Source organism: Melospiza georgiana, chromosome 24 (genome assembly GCF_028018845.1).
Source record: "Melospiza georgiana isolate bMelGeo1 chromosome 24, bMelGeo1.pri, whole genome shotgun sequence".
Lineage (NCBI taxonomy): Eukaryota > Metazoa > Chordata > Aves > Passeriformes > Passerellidae > Melospiza > Melospiza georgiana.
In genome coordinates, this window is record NC_080453.1 from 9,219,623 (window position 1) to 9,244,312 (window position 24,690).

The following is a 24,690-nucleotide window of genomic DNA, read 5'->3' on the forward strand; positions in this document are numbered from 1 at the left end:
CTGACAGTCCCTTGTGTGTTCCAGGAGCTGCACCTGATGAAAGCAGGTGGGAGTTCTGCTGCTTTGCCTGGACAGAAAGGAGCCAGCAGTGACCTGGAGGCAGGTAATGGCTCACGGCTGGGAGGGAGGAGAGGCAGGAGTGCTCCTCAAGGCCCATTTCACCAGAATTCTGCACCCAGCTGATCCAAGGAGAGGAATTCTGCTCCCTGTCACTTGTGTGGGCACAGCCACAGCCGCTGGGCACTTCTCAAACTGTGAAATGAAGGGCAGAGATGAGAAATGAGTAAAATGAGAACAGCGTGGCACTGGGGGAGCCACACCTGCCTGCAGTTCAAACCCTTGGTGCTTTGGGCCCGATCTGTACCCAAATCCTTCCATCCCAGGAATTCCTTCTGGACCCCAGTCACTCTGCCGTTCCCCATTTTTTGCCAGCAAAGAAAAGGTGGGTTCTTCCAAGGCTGATGCCCAGTGAAAGCGCTCAGGGCTCCTTAATGGTTTCTCCTTCAGCCCCGGGTGGATTCGGGCCGGGCCGAACCCTGAGCACTTTACTGAGGGCTCCGGCAGAACTCAAGTTTTCCCCTTTGCTGGCAGAAACGGGGAACGGCAGAGAGGTCGGGTCAGAGAGAGGCGTGTAACGAACTGCCCTAGGAATGGAACGATTCGGCTGCAGACCGTGAGGGATTGGCATTCTGGCCGCCCCGCCCGCGGGGCTGGGAGCGAGGGCCGTCCCCCCGAGCCCTTCCGACACCCCGCAGGGCGCGGCTCCCGCGGGCCCGCCCTGCCGCCCCAGGAGCTTGTGCTGCTGCGGGCGGGACACAGCCCTGGGCCTGTTCCGTTTCCAGCCCCGGTTCCGGTCCCGGCCCGGCTCCCCCGCCCGCCCTCAACAAAGATGGCGCCGCCCGCCCCTTCCCCGCACGCGCGCACCGCCGGAAGGGGCGCGGCCGGAAGCTGCGCGCGCAGGGGGCAGTGGGCGGTGCCAGGGGGCCGCGCATGCGTCGGGGGAGGGGGGCGGGCACTGCTCCCGCTGTATCTCCGCAAGGGGGCGCTGCGGGACCGGAACCGGCACCGGGATCTGAACAGAGACCGGGACCGGGACCGGGACCGGGATGTGAACCGCGACTGGGGCCGGAAACGGGATCGGGACCGGAGCCGGGGTCCCCGCCGCCTTCAGCACGGCCCCAGGACCGGCAGGAGCCGCACGGTGAGGCCGGAGGGGCCGGGTCGGGCGGGGTGCGTGTCCGGGCAGTGCCGTACGGCCTCGGCGGCGGCAGGAGCGGCACCGGCGGGGCCGGAGGCGGCCCGGGACAGCCCCGTGTGCCCGGCGCCGGTCGGTCCGTGCCCCCTCCCGTGTCCGGCCGCTCCTCAGTTTAACGGGAGCAGTCCCACCCGTGCGGTGCTGCCCGGGACAGACCCGCTCCCGTTCGCACCCAGACCCAGGGCCGCAGCCGGAGCGGGCAGCAGGGATGGCCGAGAGCGCCAGGCCCGCAGGAATAGCACCAGGCAGACGGGAATTCCGAAATCGTCCTGCTTAGAAGGGGTTTAGAACGTGTCTGTAGGGTCTGTTGAGTCTCACGGCAGGCTGGGGAGGTGCCGGTGCCCGGACCGTGCTGGGACGGGCGGTACCGGGTGCCCGGACCGTGCTGAGGATGCGGCAGCAGCATCATCCCGGACCTGCCGCTGTGGCGGGCGGCTGCTGCCCCCGGCTGGTCCCTGCCCCGCACTGCGGCTGCCCGGAGCCGCCGCTCCCGTCCCGCGCTCCTGCGCCGGCCCTGCCCGCATCCCCCTCTCAGCGCCGCTTCCAAACCGACAAGTTTGGAAAACTTCTGCTTCGCAGCTGAGAGCCAAGGGAAGCGCAGCACCCGGAGAGGAAAACATCTTTAAATCAGACTTTGCACGTTTTTCTGCTGGAGTATTTTTAACGCCCTTCTCCCTCTCCTTTTTGTGTTCGTGCAGGTGCCGTTTCCCACAGGATTTTTGGGGCAGAGCCATTCCCGACGCTGCGTTCTGGATCCAAACGGGGCTTGTGGGCTGCAGCTCTTTTGAAGGCTTCGCTCTGTCACAAGGTGTGCTGCGTCGTGACAGGAACAGGCTTTTTAAAGCTGTTTGCTTTGAGCTCTCTTGGCACATTCAGGCGAGGCTTTTTCTCTGCTTTTTGAAAAAAAACTATATTTAAAGTGCCGGGACAATTTCTGCCGCTGTGCTTTAATAGGATTTGCAGCTGTGAATGTGCTTTAAAAGGGTTTACAGCTGGGTTGAAGTGTCCCCTCGCTTAAAATAACGTCACAGCTTCGTGATGCAGGAGAATGTGCCTCCCACCAGTTGCTTTGTGAGTGCTGGGGAGCACAGGGGGAATAGGAGCAACCCCAAAACTTTTATTAGTGGTTAAATAGGAAGCAAAACCCTGTGGTTGGGGATTGGAGCTGTCAGTGAGCCGGTCTGGATCTTGGTTTTTGCCTTGCTGATGATTTGCTCTCTGCCCTCTCGTGCAGGTTCAGCCTGGCAGGGTTTTCTCTCCACGATGGCACGAGGGAAATGTCAGTGATTTTAGGTTGTGGAGCGGTGGATTTGGGGCTCTCTGTGTGCTGCAGAGGGCTGGAGCAGACAGGAGGGCAGGATGTGGTGTCATGGCACCCAGCGAGAGCTGTGGGCTGTGTGTTTCTCTAACTGATCAGCAGTTGGTGGCCGGGGAACCAACGGAAGAAATGTTTTATCTTAAAGAGCTGCAGAGCAGATCCTGCCTGCCTCCCATGGTTCAGGGCCAGGGGATCAGAGCTGGGCCACCACGGCACCCAGGACATGCTGGCACTGAACAGAGAGGCTGAAATCCCTCAGGGAGGTTTGCAGGGAGGAGGTGGACAGCTGGATTGAAAATGTGCAATGTGCCCAGCAGACAAGTGCCAGGAGCTTTGCCAAAGTAGTGGAGAATTGCAGGTGGTGGCACAGAGTTTGTGTGCTGCCTGTGCTGTGTGCCCGAGTTCCACCCTGCTCTGGCAGAGCTGCTGCCATGGAACCAGCTGAGTAAATCCATTCCTGGCTTCCCAGGGGCAAACAGGGAGCAGCAGAGAGGAGGGAGCTCCTGGCAGCCCCACTCAGCAACTGCTCACACGGGGGTTACGCTCACAGTCCGCAGGAATTCTGTCTCCATTCCAAGAAAAAGAGGCTTAGATCCCATTCACTGGCACTGGATGCGTGTGAGGATGCTTGGCTCCAGCTGCTGGAGCTCCTGCTGAGGCAGCTGAGCAGCCTGTCTGCTCCAGGGATTTACCCCAGCCCGGGCTCAGAGAACATGCCATAGCCTCTCTCCCTCAGTGTCTTGGCCAAGCTTAACAAGTCAGGGATGTTTTATCAGTAGGAACAGTATCAAAGAGGTCTCTGCATTATCTCCCAGATCCCTGATCTTTTCCAGAAGCGACTTTCTTGTTGACAGAGACTTGCACCTTTCAAGTGCCTGATAGTAAGTAACGGTACAAAATAGACAGAAATCCCTTTCTTTGTCCTCTGTGTTCACCCAGCCAGGTTTCCCGAAGTGGAAGGAGGATTCCCCTGGCCGCGGTGACCTCCCGAGGCCGTTCCTGGCCGGGGGATGGAGCTGTGGAGCAGGGCAGACCCCCAGCTCCGGGAGGTGGTGTGGTTCGCGCTGCGCTGCCGGGCCCTGGCGCTGCTGCTGCAGGCAAGTCCATCCTCCAGCCAGGGAGCTCTGCTGGGGTTTGCTGCTCCCAGATCCTCCCTGCTGTACCCCAGAGACCCGTGAGCTGCTTCTGCACAATGGGGAGATCTTCCTCCCTGGAGAGCCAACAGACTGTCCACAGCCAACTTACAGGCTGCTGTTAAGTAAAATTGCATTAATTTCCTCGTGACTTGCTGTGTTTTCATGCTGCTGCTGCAAGACGCTGGTTTGGCTCAAAGTGTGTTTATCCACAGAAAAGGAACAATAATTTCCTCCTGTATATTCCTCCCAAGTCTTATTTCCAGAGACATCCTGCTCTGAGCATGGGAGAGCTGGGTTGTGACAGCCAGCACAGAGCCCAGTCATAGCCGTGAGCCGCTTTCCCTGGCCACTTCTGCAGGGATTCATGCTGCATCCCAGAGCGTTATTCTGTTGAGATGCAAACACTCCAGAAGGGTTGTGTGTGCACCTTTTCACAGCCTCGTGGGCATCTTGGGCTCCGGCCTTGGTGCCACCCTCACCCCTTGTTGGAGTGCCAGGAGCTCTGGGTACCGGAGCATCTCTGCCAGCCTGCAGCCCCGTCTGCCATCTCTGCCAGCCTGCAGCCCCGCACTCCCCTTGTTTTCCAGGCCGTGTTTAACGCGCTGATCCCGGACCACGCTGCCGACGCCTTCTCCCCGCCGCGGTCGGGCGCGCGGGGCCCGTGGGACGCGCTGCTGGAGCGGCTGCTGGGCGGGCTGGGCCGCTGGGACGCCGAGCATTTCCTGTTCATCGCCGAGCGCGGCTACCTGCTGGAGCACAACTGCGCCTTCCTGCCGCTCTTCCCGCTGGGGCTGCGGCTGCTGGCGGCGCTGCTGCCGTGCCCGGTGCCGCTGCAGCCCCGGGGCCGGCTGCTGCTGGCGGCCGCGCTGCTCAACGCGCTGCTGGCGGTGCTGGCGGCCGCCGCGCTGCTGGCGCTGGGCCGGGCCGTGCTGCGCAGGCCCCGCCAGGCCTTCCTGGCCGCGCTGCTCTTCTCCCTCAGCCCGGCCGGCGTCTTCATGGCCGCGGCCTACTCGGAGAGCGCCTTCGCCGCGCTGGCCTTCGGCGCCATGTGGCAGCTGGAGAAGGGGCGCCGCTGGCTCAGCGGGCTGCTCTTCGCCCTGGCTGCCGGGGCCCGCGCCAACGGGCTGGTCAATGCCGGCTTCGTGCTCTACTCGAGCGTCAGGCGCTTCGTGCTGCAGCTGCAGGGCACAGCGGCGTCCCTGAGGGAGCTGCCTGTGCTGTGGAAGCAGGCCCTCGGCCTGGTGGCTTCGGCAGCCCTGGCGTGTGCCGGGATTTCCCTGCCTTTTGCCTTGTTCCAGTACTACGCCTACGTGAGGTTCTGCAAGCCCAGCACGGGCCTGGCGCAGGCTGTCCCCGAGGCACTGCTGCAGCTGGCACAGGACAAGGGCTATCGTGTGGCAGGCGTGGGTGAGGCCAAACCCCCCTGGTGCTCCCAGCGCTTCCCCCTGGTCTATTCCTACATCCAGGACGCTTACTGGAACGTGGGCTTTCTAAGGTACTTTGAGCTCAGGCAGATCCCAAATTTCCTGCTTGCTCTGCCTGTCACCCTTCTGTGCTCGTGGGCTGCCTGGACCTACGTCAGCGCAAACCCCCGGCACTGCCTGACTCTTGGTCTAGTGAGGAGCAAGGCTGAAGAGAGGGGAAAGGCAAGAGATGGATTCTGTGGCCCTGCTGCCTTTGTGTACGTGGTGCACAGCACAGCCCTGCTGGCGTTCGGGTTCTTCTGCATGCATGTGCAGGTAGGACAGGGGGGATTCCTTGTCCAGGGGCTGGGGCAGCGACAGCACAGCAGTTTGGGTGATTTCTCCTCTGCCTGTCGTCCCCAGGTGCTGACCCGGTTCCTTGGCTCCTCCTCGCCCATCCTGTACTGGTTCTCAGCTCACCTGCTTTTGGAGCATGAACCTTTACTCTGGAGCACAGGGACTGATAACCCAGCCTCTGGGAAGCCTCCTCTGGGTAAATTTCACAGTTCCTGTGGGAAAGGGACCTCGGACAACCCCGTTGTGAGGCTGCTGCTGAACTGGCGATCGATCACCCCCCTCAGCAAGAGCATCCTGGGGTTCTTCCTGGGCTACTGGCTGCTGGGGCTGGTCCTGCACTGCAACTTCCTCCCGTGGACGTAGCACGGGCCAGAAGTGGGGCAGGCACTGCTCAGAACTGAAACTCAGCTGCTCCGAAAGCCTGAGGTTGCTGCGGTGACGCTGTCCTTGCAGTTACAAAGGCGTTACTCCTCCGTTACCACTTCCCAGGCGGGATGTTCTCCGTGGTGTGATGCTGCAGCATCCTGCCCCGCTCAGCTGGCATTGCTGACGGCCAAAATTCCCATCCCCTGTCTGGGATGGGGAGTACACCTGGGCTCCTGCATCTCCCGGGGGGATGATGGCAGGTGCGGATTTGCGGTGGGATGCTCTGATGGATTTGGGATGTGCTGTGGGCACGGCAGGGAGGGTCCAGCTGCCCTGAGCTGCTCAGACTGTTCCGGTTCCTTTTCCATGGTGCCGGTTCCGGGCTCCGAGCCAGGCTGGGCAGGGGCACGGCGGGGGTGGCGGGCGCTGCGGGGGCACATGCACGACCCCAATAAACGTGAAAGTTACCGGACAAGCGGTCAGCCCGCTCCGCCGGGCCGGGCTCGGGGCAGGGGCCGGGGTCCGAGTCGGGATCGCGGGTTCGGTGCCGGGTTCGGTGCCGGGTTCGGTGCCGTGTTCGGTGCCGGGCCGGGCCCGCGGCGCTCCCGGTGTGGCGGCGGGGCCGGCAGGGGGCGCTGTGCGGCGGGGCGGAGCCGGGCCCGCATCGGGGCCGGGCCGGGGCTCGGGGCGGGACCGGCGGGGCCGGGCCGGGATCGGGGCCGGGCCGGGGCTCCGGGCGCCGCGGCGCGGCCATGAAGGACTGCGAGTACCGGCAGATCTCGCCCGGGGCGGCGGCGACGCCAGGCCCGGGCCCGGGCGGGCCGGCGGCCGCGGCCCCGCCGGCCGGAGCGGCGCGGCGGCCCCGCAGGAAGTGGGAGGTGTTCCCGGGCCGCAACCGCTTCTACTGCGGCGGCCGCCTCATGCTGGCGCGGCACAGCGGCGTCTTCGCCCTCACGCTCGGCCTCATCCTGGCCACCAGCGGCCTCTTCTTCGCCTTCGAGTGAGTGTGGGCCCGGCGGGCTCGGCGCCCCGGAGCCGTGCGGGCTCCGCGCCTCGGGGCCGCCCCTTGCGGCTGCTTGTCCCCCCGTTAAGGCCTGCCGGGGTTAGCTGCACCCCACGCTGGCCCCGGGCCGGAGGGAGGTGGGCTGGGGGTCCCCTTTTCCCCTGGGATCCCCGCTGTCCCTGCTGCCCGCTGCCCTTCCCCACGGTACAGCCCCCAGAGCCCCTTTGCTGCAGTCGCTGCCCCATCACCTGTGCCCAGGTGTGTTTGTGGTGGGCAGGGGTCGTTCTGCGCCTTGTTTGCTCAGTCTGGCCCCAGGGAGGGGTTTAACGTCCCCCTAGGATGCCCCCCTGGCCTTTAAATACAGCCCGCAGGTCTCCCCTTTTGCTCCCAAGAAGAGAATTGGCCCGAAATTGCACCCAGGAAACCCCCAAGGCTCGTGGGCTTTGTCCACCACTGAGATCTAGGAGCAGTGTTTCTTCTAAATGGTGAAACCCTTTGGGGTCCCACCTGGAGGGTCTGCCCTGGAGCTGGGCCCCCATTGTGCAGCACAGTCTGGGGAATCGGGAGCTGCACCTTTCCTTTCCTTTGGAAGCTGGTCCAGGGAAGCTCCCTGCTCCTGCAGCCCGAGGCAGGGGAGAGCCAGGAGCATCCCGGTGTGTCCTGTGCTGCCCTGGGGGCTGCGGAAGGAGCACCCTGGGTTCCTCACGCCTCGGAGGGTTCTGGTGTCCTGCCTGTCTCTGTCCTGGGAGGGATGGGAGCCGCTTTTCCCTGGAGCAGGGGGAGCCGCGCCTGCCTTTGGGTCTCGGCGTTATCCCTGCAAGGCTCGGAGCAGAGCTGCCCCAGCCTGCTGGTGGGGAGATGAAAGTGCTTGATCGGATTAGAGGCTCCGAGGAGTCAGATGAGCTGAAAGGGACAGGCAGCTGCGGCAGGCAGGCACGGCATCCCGATGGAAAAACCCTTTCTCAGCATCATCCGTGCCCTGACAGCTCCGTGCCACGTCGGGGGCCGACGGGCAGCTCAGCACAGTGAGGGCTTTGTGTTCCGGGCAGAGCACACAGGACATCTGCTCTGCCTCCCTTCTTGCCGAGTCACCCTCTCGTGCTTGAGGGTGCCCTGGGGCTCTCCCAAGTTGTTATTTTTGCAGGATGCCTCTGTGGCACAGGCTCCAGTTTGCTGGGTGTACAGCAAATACGTCTGTCTGTGTCTGCATTTCATGGTTTCTGTGGGAAAACCTGGCACAGGTGCCCAGAGCAGCTGGGGTTGCCCCTGGATCCCTGGAAATGTCCTAGACCAGGCTGGACAGGGCTGGGAGCAGCCTGGGACAGTGGAAGGTGTCCCTGGCCATGGCAGGGGTGGCATGGGATGGTGTTTAAGGCCCAAACCATTTGGGGATTCTATGATTTGTGTGATTGTTGTTCCCTAGTGGGGCAGAGTGGGCTCTGGAGGTTCTCTCAGGAAAGGGCTGACAACAGGCTCACATCTCTCCTTTCACTGACCTTTCTGTGGATGTCTGAGGGGCTCAGGCTTGGACTGAAGGGGTTTTGTTGCTTGGTGGGTGCTTTGTTCTGGACAGCTGAGCTGGGGAGGTGAAACAAAAGTTGCTTAATCCTCTCAGATTGCTGCAGAGCCTGAGCACTGCCTGCAGCCCTCGGGGCTGGGGCAGCCCATCATCATGTGCTGGCTCTGGGTGCCCTGCAGGAGGGGACAGTGGCTCTGTGTGTGCAGGGTTGTGTCCTCTGCTGTCCTCAGCTGCTGCCTGTGGGTAACAGAGCTGCCCTGGCGTGGGGTGTGATCACACCAGCCCCATCTCTGCAAAACCAGCCCCAGGCTGGCTGCTGAGCCCACTGCCCCGTGATAGTCATGGCGTGATGTCCCAGCTGACAGCGGGTCTGTGCAACGATTGATAACAATTCCATTTTATTTATCTTCCAACAGTTGCCCCTTCCTTGCCAGTCACCTGACCCTGGCCATCCCCATCATCGCCGCCGTCCTCTTCTTCTTTGTCATCAGCTGCCTGCTCCAGACGAGCTTCAGGGACCCAGGGATCCTGCCCAGAGCCACCCCCAGCGAGGCTGCGGACCTGGAGAGGCGAATTGGTGAGAGCTCTGGTCCCTGTGTTTAGCTCTGTGTGTGTCTGTGCACCCTCCAGGCTCAGTGAGGCCCCTTCTTTGGGTCTTGGCTCCTTTGGGTTTGTCCAGGGGGGAGAAAAATCCAGAGTATCAGATTGTGGGGCTTGACAGTGTTTACCATTCGTGATGAGAGGTGCAGTAAGCTCCTCTGGCAGTGCCTCAGAGAGGATCTGCAGAGCAGCTCAGCTGCTTTTTGCTCCTGTCCAGTCCCAGCTTTTTCCCAGGCAGCAGAGTTGAAGGACAATTAATGCTTTTTGATATTGCCATTGAGCCTGCTGTGCTGCAAGGTGTTCTTTAGAGTAGGCTGATGTTTGTCCTCTTCTGAAAACTGCTCTGTCACGCTGGTCTGGGGACAGCCAAGGAGGTGTTTGCATCCAGGAGCTCAGGACGTTGTTGATGTGACAGGTTGGAGCAAATGCTTTAGCAGAGCTGATGTGACACAGCTTGAATCTGTCCCGCTGAAGACAGATGCAAGGCAGTAATTCTACATCTGACTTTAAAGATGGTTTTTAAATATCCCCCAGAGTGGTGATCCATGTTTCTATTTATAAGGGCCTAAAGCAGTAATCTGGCTGCAGATGCTGCCTGATGTGCCAGCTGTTACTGATAATATAATCCACTTATTATCCTCTTAACATGCTCGCTGTTGCATCACTGTTTTCAAAGAATTCCTCAGAGTTGGAAAGGTACTTTTTTGGGAGTGACTAAAAGGAATAACCCCAAAACTGCAAATATGATACCAGGGGTTTCCAGCTCTTGCTGTGTACAGGAACAGTCTCCAGCCCCCAGGGAATAATGGAGTGCCAGCACACAGAGATGTAACTTGCAATGCCCCTAAAAATCCTCAGTTTAAACCTGGAGGAGGAGGAACCCTCTTGTGCTATGAACACAAACATGTCAGATTCCAGGGAATCTACTGGAGCACTCGAGACCTGCTGCTGTCCTTCCCCACAGTGATGGAGGCGAGTCCCTGCAGGCTGTGGGGGGACAGGCTGTGTGCTGGCAGTGCCAGGGATGCTCCTGTGGCAGGGCCACACGTGCCTGCACAGCCAGGCTGCCTGGTGTGACCTGCTGGATGCGCAGAGATGAGCTGGTGTTCCTGGGCTGCTGCTTCACACTCACTGTTTGTAAATTGCTTGATGTTCCACAGCACTGGGCACTCACTGCTTCCTCTTGGCATCCCAGCAGCATCAGCACCGAACAAAGACAGGCCATAAATAACGCTGGAGCTGACTGCAGCTCTTGGCTGCCCACCCTGCAACAAATCCTGTGCGCTGTTAAAGCCAGGAGAGCGTGTGCCAACCCCTGCCCCCGCTGGGAGGTGGCACAGGGCTGTGAGTGTCCCTCCTTGTCCCTGCAGACAGCATGGGCAGCTCCACATACCGTCCCCCAGCCCGCACCATGGAGGTGGTGATCAACAAGTACGTGGTGAAGCTCAAGTACTGCTACACCTGCAAGATGTTCCGGCCGCCGCGCACCTCGCACTGCAGCGTCTGCGACAACTGCGTGGGTGAGCAGGGCTGAGCTGGGCAGCAAACAGGGTGTCCTGAGCTGGGAGGGACCCACAGGCACCACTGGGGGGAAGCTGGGCAGCAAACAGGGTGTCTTGAGCTGGGAGGGACTCACTGGGGGGAAGGTGGGCATCAGACAGGGCATCCTGAGCTGGGAGAGACCCACAGGCACCACTGATCCTCCTGACCCTGCTCAGACACCCCAAAATCCCACCCTGGCCATCCCTGGCAGCGCTGTCCAAATGTTCCTGGAGCTCTGGCAGCCTTGGGGCTGTGCCCATTCCCTGGGGAGCCTGGGCAGTGCCAGCACCCTCTGGGGGAAGAACCTTGTCCCAATATCGAGCCTGCCCCTGCCCTGACTCAGCTCCATCCATTCCCTCTGGTCCTGTCACTGGTCCTGTCACTTGTGTTCCTGGACACATTGCTTTTTGCTTCTCCTGAAGGATTATGAAACAGGATACTGCATGGTCTGTCTCCTTTGCATTTAAATTGGAAGCAGCACTAGTGCAGTGTCTCAGGGCAAGGGGCAGCACATCCAAGACTCCCTGGCTCTGTTTTCCCTGGTTTTGGGAGGAGGGTTCTGTAAACAAACTCGAGGTTTGCTGCAGGCTCCTCAGTGTGCGTGGCCAGGCTGGCACAGCCACCATGGAATCTTTGTGCCTCTCGCTGCTGCACAGGGGTTCTGCCCTCGGGGTGCAGATGGGTTTGCAGCTCCTCATTTTGGGGGGCTGAGCAGAGCGTGCTCCGTGCTGGGTGTGGGGTGGCAGGAGCCCTCCTCACCGGGAGCCTTTGTTGCAGAGAGGTTCGATCACCACTGCCCCTGGGTGGGCAACTGCGTGGGCAAGCGCAACTACCGCTACTTCTACGCCTTCATCCTGTCCCTGTCCTTCCTCACCGCCTTCATCTTCGCCTGCGTCGTCACCCACCTCACCCTGCGTAAGTCCTGCCCGGGGGCTGTGGCTGCAGCTCAGCTCTGCTCCCTGCTCCGTGGGACACGGCACAGCAGGGTCTGTGGGGTTACACCCGGGATCTGAGGGATTAGAGGGTGCCACGGGTCTGCTTCACCTCGCTGCAGAGGGGCTTTGGGGGCTGGGGAGGGGATTTGCTTCCCAGAGCAGGTGAGCTGCTCTTACCCTGCCAGGGAAGGTGACTTTGCCACCAGCCCCAAATCTCCTGGAGCCGTGTCCCTGCACTGACATTCCTGCAGCATCCCAGACTGCAGGTGTTCCTCAGCACACAGACACAGCCACACAGCCCACGGGGTGGAGTTCTGGCTGCAGGGGCAGGGCTGCTGCTGGGATGCCATTCCTTGTTCTCTCTTGCTTTGCAGGCTCTCAGAGGGATGGGTTCCTGGCCACTCTGAAGACAACCCCTGCGAGATATCCTTCTGCTGGCAGCAGCTGCTCGGGGTGCCTTGCGCTGCTAATCACTGACAGAGAGGGGCCAGGAGCTCTTTGCACATCACCCTGGTGTCCCTTCCCCACAGTAATTTAGTCCCCTGGCTACCTGGAACTAAGGGTGGGTTGTTTCCCAGTTTGCAGGTTTAGGTGGAGAGGGAAGAGCTGGAGCAGGCTGTGCCTTGGTGGATCCCTGCAAGCCAGCTCAGGGAATGGGAAGCTTGCCCAAACCTCCCCAGACAGTCCTCTGCCTCTCCTTGAAGGATGATTTTGTTCCTTGAGACTTCCTTGACTTCTGTTTCACTGTGCTGGAGCTGGTGATTTGTTTTTTCTCAGTCTGGTCCATTTTGGGCCTCTCAGGTTTTCACACTTACTTGGTCGCCTCCAACCTGACGACGAACGAAGATGTAAGTACCTGGATGCCTGTGCTGCTGCCAGGCTGCCTGTGACCCATCCTGAGCAGCTCTCAGGGCATTCTTGGCTGCCCCAGTGCAGTGTTTCATGTCTGTGATTCCCCAGTGCAGAGCACACAGCCTGTGCCCACGGCTGCACTTTCAGGTGGCTCAGTTAGAGCCATCACGTGTGTGTTTTTTCCAGTCTGTTTGTGGCCTTGCTTAAAATTAGGAGTTGTGAGATTAAAAAAGGGAGGCTGGCCCAGGGGAGTATTTGGGTGTGAGCTTGGTGATCTGAATTCAGCATCCCGTGTAACCACGGGTTTCCTCTGAGACCCTGGGCCAGTCCCTTTGTGTCTGGCAGTTCCTCATCTCTAATTAGCAAGCAATCTACAGACATCTGATGAGATTTGCCTTCAAATCTGGGCTGTGCACAGGCTCCAAGGACCAAATGAGTGCCCTGAGTGGGGCAGATTGTATGGAAAAGCAGGATCTGTCTGATCCTCAGAATCACAATTCGCCCTTCTGGCCAGAAGTACCTGTAATCCTTGCTGGGAGCTTCCAGCACTGCAGAAAGTGTGTTTGCATCCTTTTTGGTTTTGCTTTTTCCCTTTTCCCCTCCACCTTACACTCAGAGGTGTGGCAGAACTGCTCAGGGCTGTGTGGGTGAAGCTCACAGCTTGTACCCAGCTCTGGGAGCACCGTGGCTCCAGCCTCGTGCTGCAGCTGGGGGGAGGAAGCAAAACAAGAGGAGGAAATGTGCTGGTGGAGGTGCTGGTGCTGCTTCAGTGCAGCCTGAGGCAGCTGTGGCAGCTGCCCAGCCCCTGTGCCACAGCCAGTTTCAGAGCAGGGCTGGGGACAGAGGAGCCCCTGGGCTGGGAATCCCCTGGCTGTTTGTTTGTGCAGCCTGAGGGAGCAGAGCCCTGCTCTGCTGGGTGCCAGCCTGGGGACCACGAGGGCAGCAGGAGGACGGGGCGGTGTGGCAGGTGGTGACAGGGGTGACAGCAGTGACAGTGACATTGCTGTGCAGTGGTGGCAGCAGTGACATTGCTGTGCAGCACGGGGAGGGCACGGCTTGGGAGCTCTGCAGCTGCAGGGCTGCACTTCAGCAGAGGCAGCACGTGGCTGTTTGTGCCTGCAGGTGTCCTCCCCGTGCTCTGGGACAAACCTTCCCCCCCTGCACGGATCCGCTGTTGTTGTGTCACTGTCTGCTCTCCATCCTTCCCCTCCTGATCTCTGTCCATCCCTTTCAGATCAAGGGCTCCTGGTCAAACAAGAGGGGCTCGGAGTTTGCCAATCCCTACAGCCATAAAAGCATCCTCACAAACTGCTGTGCAGTGCTGTGTGGACCCTTCTACCCCAGGTAAGAGCACTGGGAATTGGCCCCTGCCATGGGAGAGCACGGGACAGCTGCAGCTTCTCACAGGATGGGGCAGCTGGGCAGGGTCAGGCCCTGCTCTGCTGCTCACCTCCGAGAGCCTGCCTGGAGCTCCCAGCCTGTTGGGGATGTGGGGATCCCTGGGGGATCCAGGCTGGAGCCCTGGAGCAACTCTGTGGTGCTGACAGCAGCACAATAAAGTGTGGTTTGTATTTTGTGGTTTATATTTTGTATCAGGCCCTGCTCTCTGCAGTGTCCCCAGGCTTTGTGGTGGGTTCAGAGGTGCCTAAAGGCAGGGCTGCCATTCAGAGCTGGTCAATCTGTGCATTCAGGGAGCCAGGCTGGGAGGCTGTGGGGAGGAGAACAATGTTCTACTCCAGTTTGTTCCTCTTTCATGGTGCTTTCATGTTGTGAAGCCCTTTGGCCAGTTCCCCTTCGGGTTGTGGTGGCCCATGGGCTGGGGTCTGCGGCTCATGGGAGGGGTCTGTGGCTCATGGGCTGGGGTCTGTGGCTCATGGGAGGGGTCTGTGGCTCATGGGAGGGGTCTGTGGTTCATGGGAGGGGTCTGTGGTTCATGGGAGGGGTCTGTGGCTCATGGGAGGGGTCTGTGGCTCATGGGCTGGGGTCTGTGGCTCATGGGAGGGGTCTGTGGCTCATGGGAGGGGTCTGTGGCTCATGGGAGGGGTCTGTGGTTCATGGGAGGGGTCTGTGGTTCATGGGAGGGGTCTGTGGCTCATGGGAGGGGTCTGTGGCTCATGGGCTGGGGTCTGTGGCTCATGGGAGGGGTCTGTGGCTCATGGGCTGGGGTCTGTGGCCTGCTGGGCAGCAGCCCTGTGCTGTGCTCTGCAGCTCCTGGGAGAGGAGCCTTCCCTGTGGCCTGTGAGCTCCCAGGTTCAGTCCTTGCTCCCTGAACTGCTCTTCCCTTCCTGTTTTGCAGTTTGATAGACAGAAGAGGATTTGTCCAGCCAGATGTCGGGACCCCGTCCAGTCCCAAGAGTGAAATCCCTTCCCTTGGAGCCAAAACTGACACCAGCATGGTAGGAGGCATTCCCTAGCAGTGCTGTGATGTGCCCAGTGCCTGCTGTGCCTGCACCTTGCTCCAGCCAGTTCCTTCCCCTGCCTCGTGCCCGGCCTCAGGCGGGCAGCCCTGGCACCCAGAGCTGCCAAAGACTCGAGCCATGCGTTGCCTTCTTTTTTTACATTTATTTATTACTTTTTGTTCATTTATTTCACTGTGAGGTGGCCTGTCAGGGGTGTTGCCTGACAGAGCCCAACAGCTTGTGGGACCCTTGGACTCGTGCTGGAACAGGGGGTCCCCAGGAGCCCCCAGACCCTGAGCTCCAGGGAATTGCTGTGATTCCTGCTGGGAATGAGATGGGCCAAGGCTGGGAGGTGGCACTGGCAGATGGTTCCCACTCGGGGCTGGGCTGGAGGAGGTGTCACCTCCCTGGTGCCCCTGTGAGCTCCATCAACACTCCCTGTTCCCCTGGAGGCAGGTGAGGGTGTCCTGGGTGCTCCCTGCTGCTCCTGTGCTGCCTGGGGCTGTGCTTTGGCCCTGCCAGTTGGTCAGACACGTTTTGCAGCAAGGACACGAGGCAGGGGACCCTCCTCTAGCAGGGAAGAAGAAACACTCTGTGCTCTGTGACTCTCAGGAGATGCACAGGGCTGCAGGGGTCAGGTCTGGGAGCTGGAGCTCCCCAGGGTTGTGTCCTGTCTGTGGGAGACCAAGAGGCAGCAGAAAAGTGTGTGAATTCCTGAGGGTCCTGAATTCCCTCCCAGGTGGGGTTTCACGAGGAAGCAGTGAGGGGTGCTGGTCTCTGATAAGCTCATGTGTGCTCTTGGTTTGGGTTTCTGAGCAGCAGAGTGTCCCCAGGGCTGTCCCCAGTGCCCTGGGGGCCGTTCCAGCTGCTCATCCCTGAGCACCCTCTGCACCCAGGCCGCCAGCTCCGTGTCCCTGGGCTGAGGGCAGAGTCACAAACCTTGTAGCAATACTTGAATCGTGTTACTCGAAGCTGCTGGATATTTTTGCACAATTTGTAGGACTTTTTTCTACGTAGAACATTTTCTGTGCTGTGCAGGGAGCGCTGTGCACGTTGGCACCGGGGCAGAGGCTCACAGTGCCGTGCTGCCTGCCAGGTTTCCTTGGATCAGACAGACCAGTCTCACCCTCGGGCAGGGGCAGCACATTCTGGGGGGCAGCCCAGCCCCCTGAGCTCACCAGCGTCGTGCTTTGTGCTCTGCAAGTGCCTGTGCCAGGGGGATGGCAGAGGAGCAGTGAGGAGGGGGTACCAGGGGCCAGGCTCCTTCCTGTTTTTATTTAAACCAGTTTCCTTTGTTACTCAATAAAACTTTATTTTGAAAGAGTTAACTGCTTGGATGATTATTTCCTCCTTGGAGACAGAAGGGGGCAGGTGTGTCCCGGTGTTTGGCATCTCCCAGGTGCCAGCTGCACTCTGCTGGGCTCAGGCCTCACCTGGAAGCTGCTGCAGGGAGGGATGAGCAGCAGCTGGCGCTGCTGTGGCTCCTCTGGAGTGAAGGGAATTTGCTGTCCCACATTTCCAGGCTGGGCAGGGGCTCATCCCCTCCTGCTGCTGTCACCTCAGTGTCCTGTCTCCAGCTGGCACCTGTGCCCCATCTGTGCCAGCCTGTGGCCCCGTGGCAGGTGTGAGGTGCATAACCTCTGGTGTCTTCCCCAGGAGGATGCCTGCCAGGACTTTGCCATTTCCTGCACAGCCTGACGGGATTTGCCCCTCCTCGGACGTTTGCCCTGATTTCTGAGGGTTGGCTGGTAAGAAAGTGCTTCCATCTCCCTCTCACCACTGCAGCCACCCATCCTCACTGCATGACAGCTCTGAGCTCAGAGCCCATCATCCCCGCCGTGCTGCCATGCCTGTGTCCCATCCATCCCACCAGAATGCCACCCACGGGGCACGGTGCCAGGGCTGGGGGGCAGGGGGCGCAGGAACGCTTTGCCACAAGAGGAGAGGTTTGGTTTTTCCTGGCTTTGTGCTGGGCTGGAGCCACCTGGTCTGCATGGGGACATTGTGGGACATTGTGTGACACTGTGGGACATTGTGTGACACTGTGGGAAAGTTGTGTGACACTGTGTGGACACTGTGGGACACTGTGGGACACTGTGTGACATTGGGGACACTGTGTGACACTGTGGGGCACTGGGACACTGTGTGACACAGTGGGACACGTGTGGCAGAGGGCTCTGCAGCCCGGGGCTGCCTGGAGCCCAGCCTGCCGTGGCTGTGTGAGGGAAGCCCAGCCAAGCAGAGCTTTGGTGTTTGGAGGAGCTGTGGCCCCTGGGGTGGGTCTGGACCCCCATCCCTGACCCGTTCTGTGGCCTGGGTGACCCCTCTGGCCCCTCTGCCCGTTTTCCTCTCTGCAGCACCCGGTTCCCCCTCCTGTGGCCAAGGTAAGTTCCTTCAGGGCACTTGGCATGGGATGTGTCGCCTGTGGGCCGTGAGCTGCCCCTCTGCCCCTCCCTGCAGCCCCCCGAGGGCTCCTGAGCCCCCTCCTCCCTGTGCCCAGCCCTGCCAGTGGGCCTGGCTGCTCACCCTGCTCCTGCTGCTCCCCAGCTCCATTTCTGGCACTAACTCTCTCTTTATCTTCTTCCCTCTGCTCTGCCTCGCTCCGGGCGGATCCAGCGCCACGAGCAGCAGCCTGAGCCTCTCGTGGGGCGCCCACGGGAGCCGAGCCCACAGCCATGACCACCGGAGTGCCTCCGCTCCCTCCCTCCGTCCCTCCGTGCCCCGGGCGGCGGCAGCGGAGCCCAAAGCCATAGAGCCCCCGCAGCGAGGAGAGCGGTGGATGAGCGCCGTGCCGTGCCGTGCCGTGCCGAGCCGTGCTGGGCGCTCGGTGCCGGTGCCTCCCCGCCTGGAAATGTCGTGGTTGGCGTCCCAAGGGGATTTTGGAAGGAGCAGGACCTCTCCAGAGCATTTACAGCCAAACCGGGGGCACCAAACCCTCCCAGCCCCTCCAAGCCGTGTCCGTGTGCCACAGGACTTTCCCGATGGGAATCCGTACCTGGTCAGTTCATCCTGCAGCCCCCGGGCCAGCTCCCCTGCCAGCCTCATCCCAGCACGGCTCTGGATTTAGGGGAAGGGGCTCCAGCACCTTGAGCAGCCTCCCTGGGCTGAGAGCTGAGTGGGCAGCCAGGCCTGCCCCAGCCCTGTAGGGTTCACCGTCTGTTTATGCCTTTTACTTTTGTAACAAAATGAAAGTTTCTCCTATTTAGCGTACTCTGTGTCTGGCTCTGCTCGGCGGGTGGAGGGGAGCGGCTCCTGCCTGGGCAGGCCCGAGCAGAGCCGAGGGAAGCCACCGAGGGCTGGCCCTGCTGCTGTGCCATCAGCCCTGGGGACGGGAGCCAGGAGCTCCCCACACCGGGCTGTGGCACAGAATGGGGCCGGGCCAGGCCCAAACCGGGCTGGGCCCAAACCAGGCTGGGCCCAAACCGAGCTGTGGCTGTGGCACAGAATGGGGCTGCTCTGTGCCCAAACCGGGCTGTGGCACAGAATGGGGCCAGTCTGTGCCCAAACCGGGCTGGGCCCAAACCAGGCTGTGGCTGTGGCACAGAATGGGGCTGCTCTGTGCCCAAACCGGGCTGTGGCTGTGGCACAGAATGGGGCTGCTCTGTGCCCAAACCGGGCTGTGGCACAGAATGGGGCCGGCCTTGGTGGGGCTGTGGAGGCCATGGAGGGGCTGTGGGACCCATGAAGGGGCTGTTGGCACCTTGGTGGGGCTGGGCACCCTCACGCTGCTGCCACGGGAGCCCCTCGATGGCACCCTGGGCACCCCAAACCCAGCACATGTCAGGGGCTCAGCCGGCAAGGGGTGAACAGCCCGGTGAATTCCTTTTTCCTGAATCCCAGGGTGCAGAGGGGGCGGTGTGAAGGCTGGGGGTGTTTTCCTGGCCTTGAAGTGCCTGGGAAAAGCATCCTCACGTTTTTCCTGCCTCCTCCATCGCAGCAGGGCTGGCGTGGAAGCTCAGCGAGGCACAGGGGGATGCGGCCGGGTGTCGGCAGGCAGGAACAAAGCAGCGAGAGCTCACGGAAAGAATCACAACCCCCTTTCGGCCTGGCGCGGAGCCGGCGGCCCCGCCCTGCCCTTCCCGCACGCTCCCGCACGGAGATAAGGCCGGGCCGGGCCGGGGCTGCGGCAGCGCCCGGCGTGTGGCAACAGGCTCGGAGTGAAACTCAGCGCAAGGCGCAGCTCAGATCCCTATCGGGCACCGCGGCCCACGGCCAGCCCGGAACGGCCCAGGTCCTGCAGGGAGAGAAGGCTAAAACCCTGAATTTACAGCCCGAGAGATGCGGAACGGTGCGATGGGCGAGGGCAGCCCTGGGCTGGAGCTGCTGGGGATGGGCTGGAGCTGCTGGGGATGGGGTCTCCCCTCTATCCTCCCACCACGGGGAGTTTTTGGGGGTCCCACCTGCGGCTCAAAGGCCAGCGCTGACCGTGCCCCGCTTTTTGGGCCGGTCCCTCCGCGGCGCCTGGGAGAGGTGCGGAGCCTCTGCCTCGGTTTCCCCACCTGTGGGAATAAATACCTGCCCGTCAAGCCCTCGCAATTACCGCCGAGGCAATCTCCACATTAAAAACGACTGCGATATGACTTTTTCGGGGGGGTGGGACCCGTTTTCGCGAGCGGCCACACCCCGTGGCCCATTTCTCCGGGCTGGGGACGAGCCAGCCCTGCCGTGTCGCCGTCCCCCCGAAGGACGGCGCGGCTCCGCCGCCTCCCCAGCGCTCTCAGCAGCTCCACGGGCGCGTCCCGGTGCCGGGGCGGGCGTTGGCTCTGGGGAGAGCCCCGGGGCAGCCGCGGGTGCCGCACCCACCGGGAGGGCAGGGCGTGGGCCGCCCCCCGCGCCCCCTCCCCGGCCCCGCCGCCCGCGGGCGATGATTCACCGCGATTTTCCTTTTAAGGCCGCGCTCGGCGGGGAGGAAGCAGAGGAGGAGGAGGAGGAGGACACTCCTTGGACCTGGCTGGCTCCTCCTGCTCTCGCTCGAGGCTCCGACGCGCAGCCAAAAGCGAATCCCGGCGGCGGCGCTCGGCAGAGGCTCCGACGGCTCCCGGCCCCGCTGCTCGCCCCGCGTCCCAGGCATGGCAAGAAACCAGCAGGTGCAGAAGGCCAAGCTGGCCGAGCAGGCTGAGCGCTACGAGGACATGGCCGACTTCATGAAGGCCGTGGTGGAGCACGGCGACGAGCTGTCCAACGAGGAGCGCAACCTGCTCTCGGTGGCCTACAAGAACGTGGTGGGCTGCCAGCGCTCGGCCTGGAGGGTCATCTCCAGCATCGAGCACAAGACCGAGGAGGGCGACGACAAGGCGCAGGTGGTGAACGAGTACCGGGAGAAGGTGGAGCAGGAGCTGAACGCTGTCTGCAACAACGTGCTGGGCTTGCTGGACAAGTATCTCATCAAGAAGGACAGCGACACCGAGAGCAAGGTCTTCTACCTGAAGATGAAGGGCGACTACTTCCGATACCTGGCCGAGGTGGCCAGCGGGGACGACCGCCTGTCGACGATAGAGAAGGCCCAGGAGGCCTACCAAGAGGCCATGGACATCAGCAAAAAGGAGATGCAGCCCACGAACCCCATCCGCCTGGGGCTGGCCCTCAACTTCTCCGTGTTCCACTACGAGATCGCCAACGCCCCCGAGCAGGCCATCTCCCTGGCCAAGACCACCTTCGACGAGGCCATGGGCGACCTGCACACGCTCAGCGAAGACTCCTACAAGGACAGCACCCTCATCATGCAGCTGCTCAGGGACAACCTCACGCTATGGACAGCCGAGTGTGCCGGCGAAGACGGCGGCGAGGCTGGCGAAGAGCCCAAGAACTGAGCGTCCCCTGCCCCGCTCCAGACCCTTCGGCATCTCTTCGTGGTTTTATTTTTTTTTTTTTTTTGTCTTTTTTTTTTTTTTTTTTTTTTTTTGGTCGGTTTTGGCGGGGAGGAGTCTCAGCTTCCCCCCAGCCTGGATACCGGGAGTGGGGGTGGTTTTGGCAGGGTCCCTCCCTCCCTCTGCCCCATCCTCTGCTCTGGGGAGGGGGAAAAGAGGGAGAGGGGATGCCTCTGTCCCGGAGAGCTGCCAGCCCCCAGCTATTTAACATTTTTTTGCGGGGGTGTCCGGTCTGGCTTGTGCCAGCTCCAAACCCCCTGTCCCAGAGGGCTGGAGCAGCGGCAGGAGGAGGTGAGGGGCTGGGCCGGGGCGAGGGGGGGTCCGGGCAGCCCCCCCATTCCGGGAGGGCGTCTCGTGTTGCCTCTGCGCTCCAATAAACCTTCTCCTGCACCTCTGCTCTCGTCTGCCTCGTCTCTCCCTGCGCACATGTCCGGGCAGCTCCAGGCCTGCCTCGCCCCCCTCCCATCCCAGGGTGGGGGCAGCCGGGCCCCCCAGCAGTGGCTGGTATCAGTACCCCCAGCCCTGGCTGCCCTCGGTGCCCCCCATTCCCCCAGCAGGGTCTTGGGCTGGGCTGCAGCCCGTGGAAGGGCTCAGGGGTCTGTGCATCCTGGGATGGGCATTTTGGCAGCCCCACAAAGAGCTGGCTGCTTTGAGGTGCTCAAAGGTCCCGAGTCCCTGACCCAACCCCATTAATACAAACCCAGAGCTCCCCAAAACCTGCCTCTGACACCCCTGTGAGGGTCCCCAGGTCCTCCCCAATGGCCCCTCTCATTCCAAGGAGGAAAATCCACAAAAGCTGCATGGGCAGCAACACAGGGACAGCCCTGGGGTGGGGACACCCCTCTGGAGATCCCACATCCCTCTCGAGGTCCCACATCCCTCTCGGGGTCCCACATCCCTCTCGGGGTCCCACATCCCTCTTGGGGTCCCACATCCCTCTCGAGGTCCCACATCCCTCTCAAGGTCCCACATCCCTCTCGAGGTCCCGGCGCTGGGACAGGTGAAAGCTCAGCACTTCTGGCCCTGGCACGGGGCCACGGCGAGGGCGCAGCTCCCTCCGCCTTCCCCCAGCAGCGCGTTTCAACACGAACGATAATTACAATAAAATACAGTCACAGCACCCTGGGCTATGAGCTCACAGAGCCAGCAGGGCCGGGCAGGAGCTGCCTTTGATGGGAGCCCTGGCAGGGAAGGAAAGGCGCCTGACTCAGGACATGCTGCAGGGGGACAGGGGGGACACGCCAGGCCCCAGCCCTGGCCTGGCCAAATCCCAGCCCGAGGGGTGCAGGGACCCCCAAGCTTTGGGGAAGGAGGCACGAGCAGGAATTGGGGGAGCGAGGGGCTGGCCTGGGATGTAATGAGGGCTCTGGTGTAGGCAGAGCACAAAGCAGCGCTGCTCACCTGGATGGGACACCTGGAGAGGGGGTGCAGAGGGGATGAACCCCTGTGAGCCCCCTGGGCCTCCCCAGCCCCATCACAACACCCTTGGTGCTGCCCTGGCCCCCCAAAGTGTCAGGGCTGGTCCTGGGGGACCCCAAAGCGTGGCCTCCCCCTGGCCCCCAGCTCTGCCAGCCTGGGAACAGCCCCAGCCCTGTAATTAGCCCGAGCGGGACTAACGAGCCGAGGGCTCGCGCTGACCCCGCGGCCCGGGGACACCCGGACTGGTTGAACTGGGCACGGCGGGGCTGGAGCTGGCGGTGCCGGGCCCAGGAAGGGGAACCGGGCTGTCTGTCCAGCCCTGGGGCTCCGGGTTCCCCCCTGGCTCCCCAGGAGTTAACTGATTTCAACAGCTCCCGAAATTGCAGCGTGGCTGGGCCGTGTGGGAGGAAGGTGCTCCCCGCTCCCAGCCGGTCCTGCAGCTTTTCCACGCTGGGGAGAGGAGCCCTGGCTCCTGTGACACTCCTGTGAGAGGCTTGTGCTGCTGGGGAGCTCCCTGGGGTCCCTCTGTCCCCCTGCTTCACCCAGGATGGGGGCACCCAGGTGGAAGGACCAGGGGCACATCGGGACCTCCATCCCCAGCCTGGTCCGTGTCTGTGGAATGCTCTCGGCATTCCCATCTGCAGGAGCATCCAGAAAAGCTCTCAAATGGATCAGTTTTAGTGTCCTAAACACCCTTAGAGCAGAGGATCTGGGTGCCAGGGCCAAGGAGTGTGCCCACCTCACAGTCACTGCCCAGCAGGGCCCTGGCACTGCCCCTTTGGTGGCTGTGGGGACAATGCCACCAAAGCAGGGCTGTAGGGCCAGCAGGGACATTCTGCTGCCTGCCAAAGGCTCTGCCCAGCCTGGGTGGCAGCAGCAGGACCCACAGCCCTGCCCGTCCTTGTCACCAGCCTCCCCCAGGGCTCTGTGCCCAGGGCTGGGGCTGGGCACCACCAGTCTGGGCACCCAGACATGGAGTGCCCATCGTCCCTGGCCTGGGCAGCCTCCTGCCAGGCTGGCACCACTGCCTGCTCTGGGGACCTTGGCATTTTTGGAGGAGGTTTTATCCCCATTGGAAAGCACCTCTTGATGGGGAAACTGCTTCTGAGCAGGAGCTCCATGATGGAGCTGGAAATCAGGGCCGGAATCCAGGGGGGACCTAGGAAAGCCCAGTTCTGTGTCTGTGATGGGTGCTCAGATCCCTCCATCCCCAAAATGCCACCCTCGGGGTCAGTGCCACGGTCAGGGTGGGCTCAGCAGCAGGAGCAGCCCAGGGCAGGGTGGGCTCTCAGGTCAGGGTGGGCTCAGCTCAGCAGCAGGAGCAGCTCTGTCAGGGTGGGCTCTCAGGTCAGGGTGGGCTCAGCAGCAGGAGCAGCCCAGGGCAGGGTGGGCTCAGCTCAGCAGCTCTGTCAGGGTGGGCTCTCAGGTCAGGGTGGGCTCAGCAGCAGGAGCAGCCCAGGGCAGGGTGGGCTCTCAGGTCAGCGTGGGCTCAGCAGCAGGAGCAGCTCTGTCAGGGTGGGCTCAGCTCAGCAGCAGGAGCAGCCCAGCAGAAAGCTGAGCCCCCTCCCAGGGACGTGCCAGGCTTGGCGTGACTCATGCTGGCCCTTGGCCCCGCCGATTGCTCAAGGCAGTGACAGCAGCCGGTGTCACCTCCCTGGCAGCCCAGGTGTCCCCTCCCTGCCCGGGGTGTGTGGGGCGCAGGGACAGGCTCCTCTCACCCTGCCTTCCCAACAGGGGCTCCGGCAGGGCAGGAGCAGAGCTGTCCCCTCCGGGCTCCGGGTCCCGGTTCAGCCCCTGGTTCATCTCTAAGAAGCTCCTCGGTGTAAAACTCTGCAGTTTTGGGGCTGAGGCTCTCTGAGGCCTGAGCTTTTCCTGGCTGCAGCACAGCAGAGGATCCTGAGCTGAGCTGAGCAGTTTCCATCCCAAGGCTGAGGCTGCAGATATCCAGGGCATTCCAATAAAAAAGCCAAAAAGCCACAAAAGCTTTGATGGCTCTTGCGTAACTCAGCCTGACCTGACCATACCCTTTTAAGCCACCAAATCTCTCAAAGCCAGGAAAAAGCCACTATAAAATTAATATTTTTATGATCCAGTCTCCCACCCCTTCACAGCAGCTACAGAGCTCCCAAAGGAGCAGGACAAGGCCACGAGCCACAGGGTGAGGATGGGATTTCAGCTCAGGTGTGGTGAGATTGGCTTCCAGAGCCCCAGCACTGAAATGCAGCTGCTGGGTCCCAGCCAGGAACACCCAGGGAAATTCCTGGGCTCTGGGGAGAGCTGAGGCCCTGGCAGCACTCTGGGATTTGCCTTTGGTATCTGAAATCTCAGTTTCATTGGGAAGGGGTCTGGGTGAAGCACAAGCATTGTGCGTCTGCACCCTCCTCTCCCTGAGCTCCTCCTGGTCTCCAAATCCTGGCCACAGAGTTGGGAGATGAGGGAAAAATTCATTTAAATTCCTTGCCCAGCTGCCCAAGACCCCGTTCACAGTTAGAACCATCAAGGATCCCGTCTCCAATCCCTCTGCCAAGGGCCAAACCATCCTGTGAGAAAATCCTGCTGCATTTTATGCAACATCTTGGGCAAGAGGTGATGCTGAGTCTGCAGAGCTGGGACTGGGAGTTGTGCCCGCTCCCGTCCCTGTGGGGCTGCCAGGAGGCACCCGGGAGCTCCCTGATGTGGACACCCCCCCTGGCACCCCCAGCCCTGCCAATCCACCCCC

The 24,690-nt window shown here is 61.7% G+C and overlaps 3 protein-coding genes across 6 annotated transcripts; all 3 read left to right on the top strand.

Moving 5' to 3' along the window:
* Nucleotides 1–1,135: 1,135 nt before the first annotated feature.
* Nucleotides 1,136–6,287, top strand: PIGV (phosphatidylinositol glycan anchor biosynthesis class V). Of its 2 annotated transcripts, XM_058040375.1 has the most exons (5): nt 1,136–1,201; nt 1,954–2,063; nt 3,513–3,670; nt 4,297–5,448; nt 5,536–6,287. In XM_058040375.1, exons 3-5 carry the CDS (start codon nt 3,584–3,586, stop codon nt 5,830–5,832), a joined length of 1,536 nt encoding a protein of 511 aa, XP_057896358.1. In that variant the 5' UTR covers nt 1,136–1,201; nt 1,954–2,063; nt 3,513–3,583; the 3' UTR covers nt 5,833–6,287. The 2 variants fall into 2 exon arrangements, with proteins under 2 accessions (XP_057896358.1, XP_057896359.1); XM_058040376.1 differs by lacking the exon at nt 1,136–1,201 and having other exon boundaries at nt 2,057–2,131.
* A 300-nt stretch (nt 6,288–6,587) lies between these two features.
* On the top strand, nt 6,588–17,895 carry ZDHHC18 (zinc finger DHHC-type palmitoyltransferase 18). 3 transcript variants are annotated; one of them, XR_009115552.1, is made up of 10 exons: nt 6,588–6,835; nt 8,774–8,934; nt 10,328–10,477; nt 11,277–11,414; nt 11,809–11,857; nt 12,180–12,282; nt 13,521–13,630; nt 14,583–14,682; nt 16,342–16,433; nt 17,302–17,895. XR_009115552.1 is itself a non-coding variant. In XM_058040378.1 (9 exons), exons 1-9 carry the CDS (start codon nt 6,588–6,590, stop codon nt 16,381–16,383), a joined length of 1,101 nt encoding a protein of 366 aa, XP_057896361.1. In that variant the 3' UTR covers nt 16,384–16,722. The 3 variants fall into 3 exon arrangements, 2 of the variants coding, with proteins under 2 accessions (XP_057896361.1, XP_057896362.1); XM_058040378.1 differs by lacking the exon at nt 17,302–17,895 and having other exon boundaries at nt 16,342–16,722; XM_058040379.1 differs by lacking the exons at nt 16,342–16,433; nt 17,302–17,895 and having other exon boundaries at nt 14,583–15,409.
* A 1,688-nt stretch (nt 17,896–19,583) lies between these two features.
* Nucleotides 19,584–20,845, top strand: SFN (stratifin). The gene has a single exon (XM_058040260.1). The coding sequence runs from the start codon at nt 19,755–19,757 to the stop codon at nt 20,493–20,495; it is 741 nt and encodes a 246-aa protein (XP_057896243.1). The 5' UTR covers nt 19,584–19,754; the 3' UTR covers nt 20,496–20,845.
* Nucleotides 20,846–24,690: the final 3,845 nt, after the last annotated feature.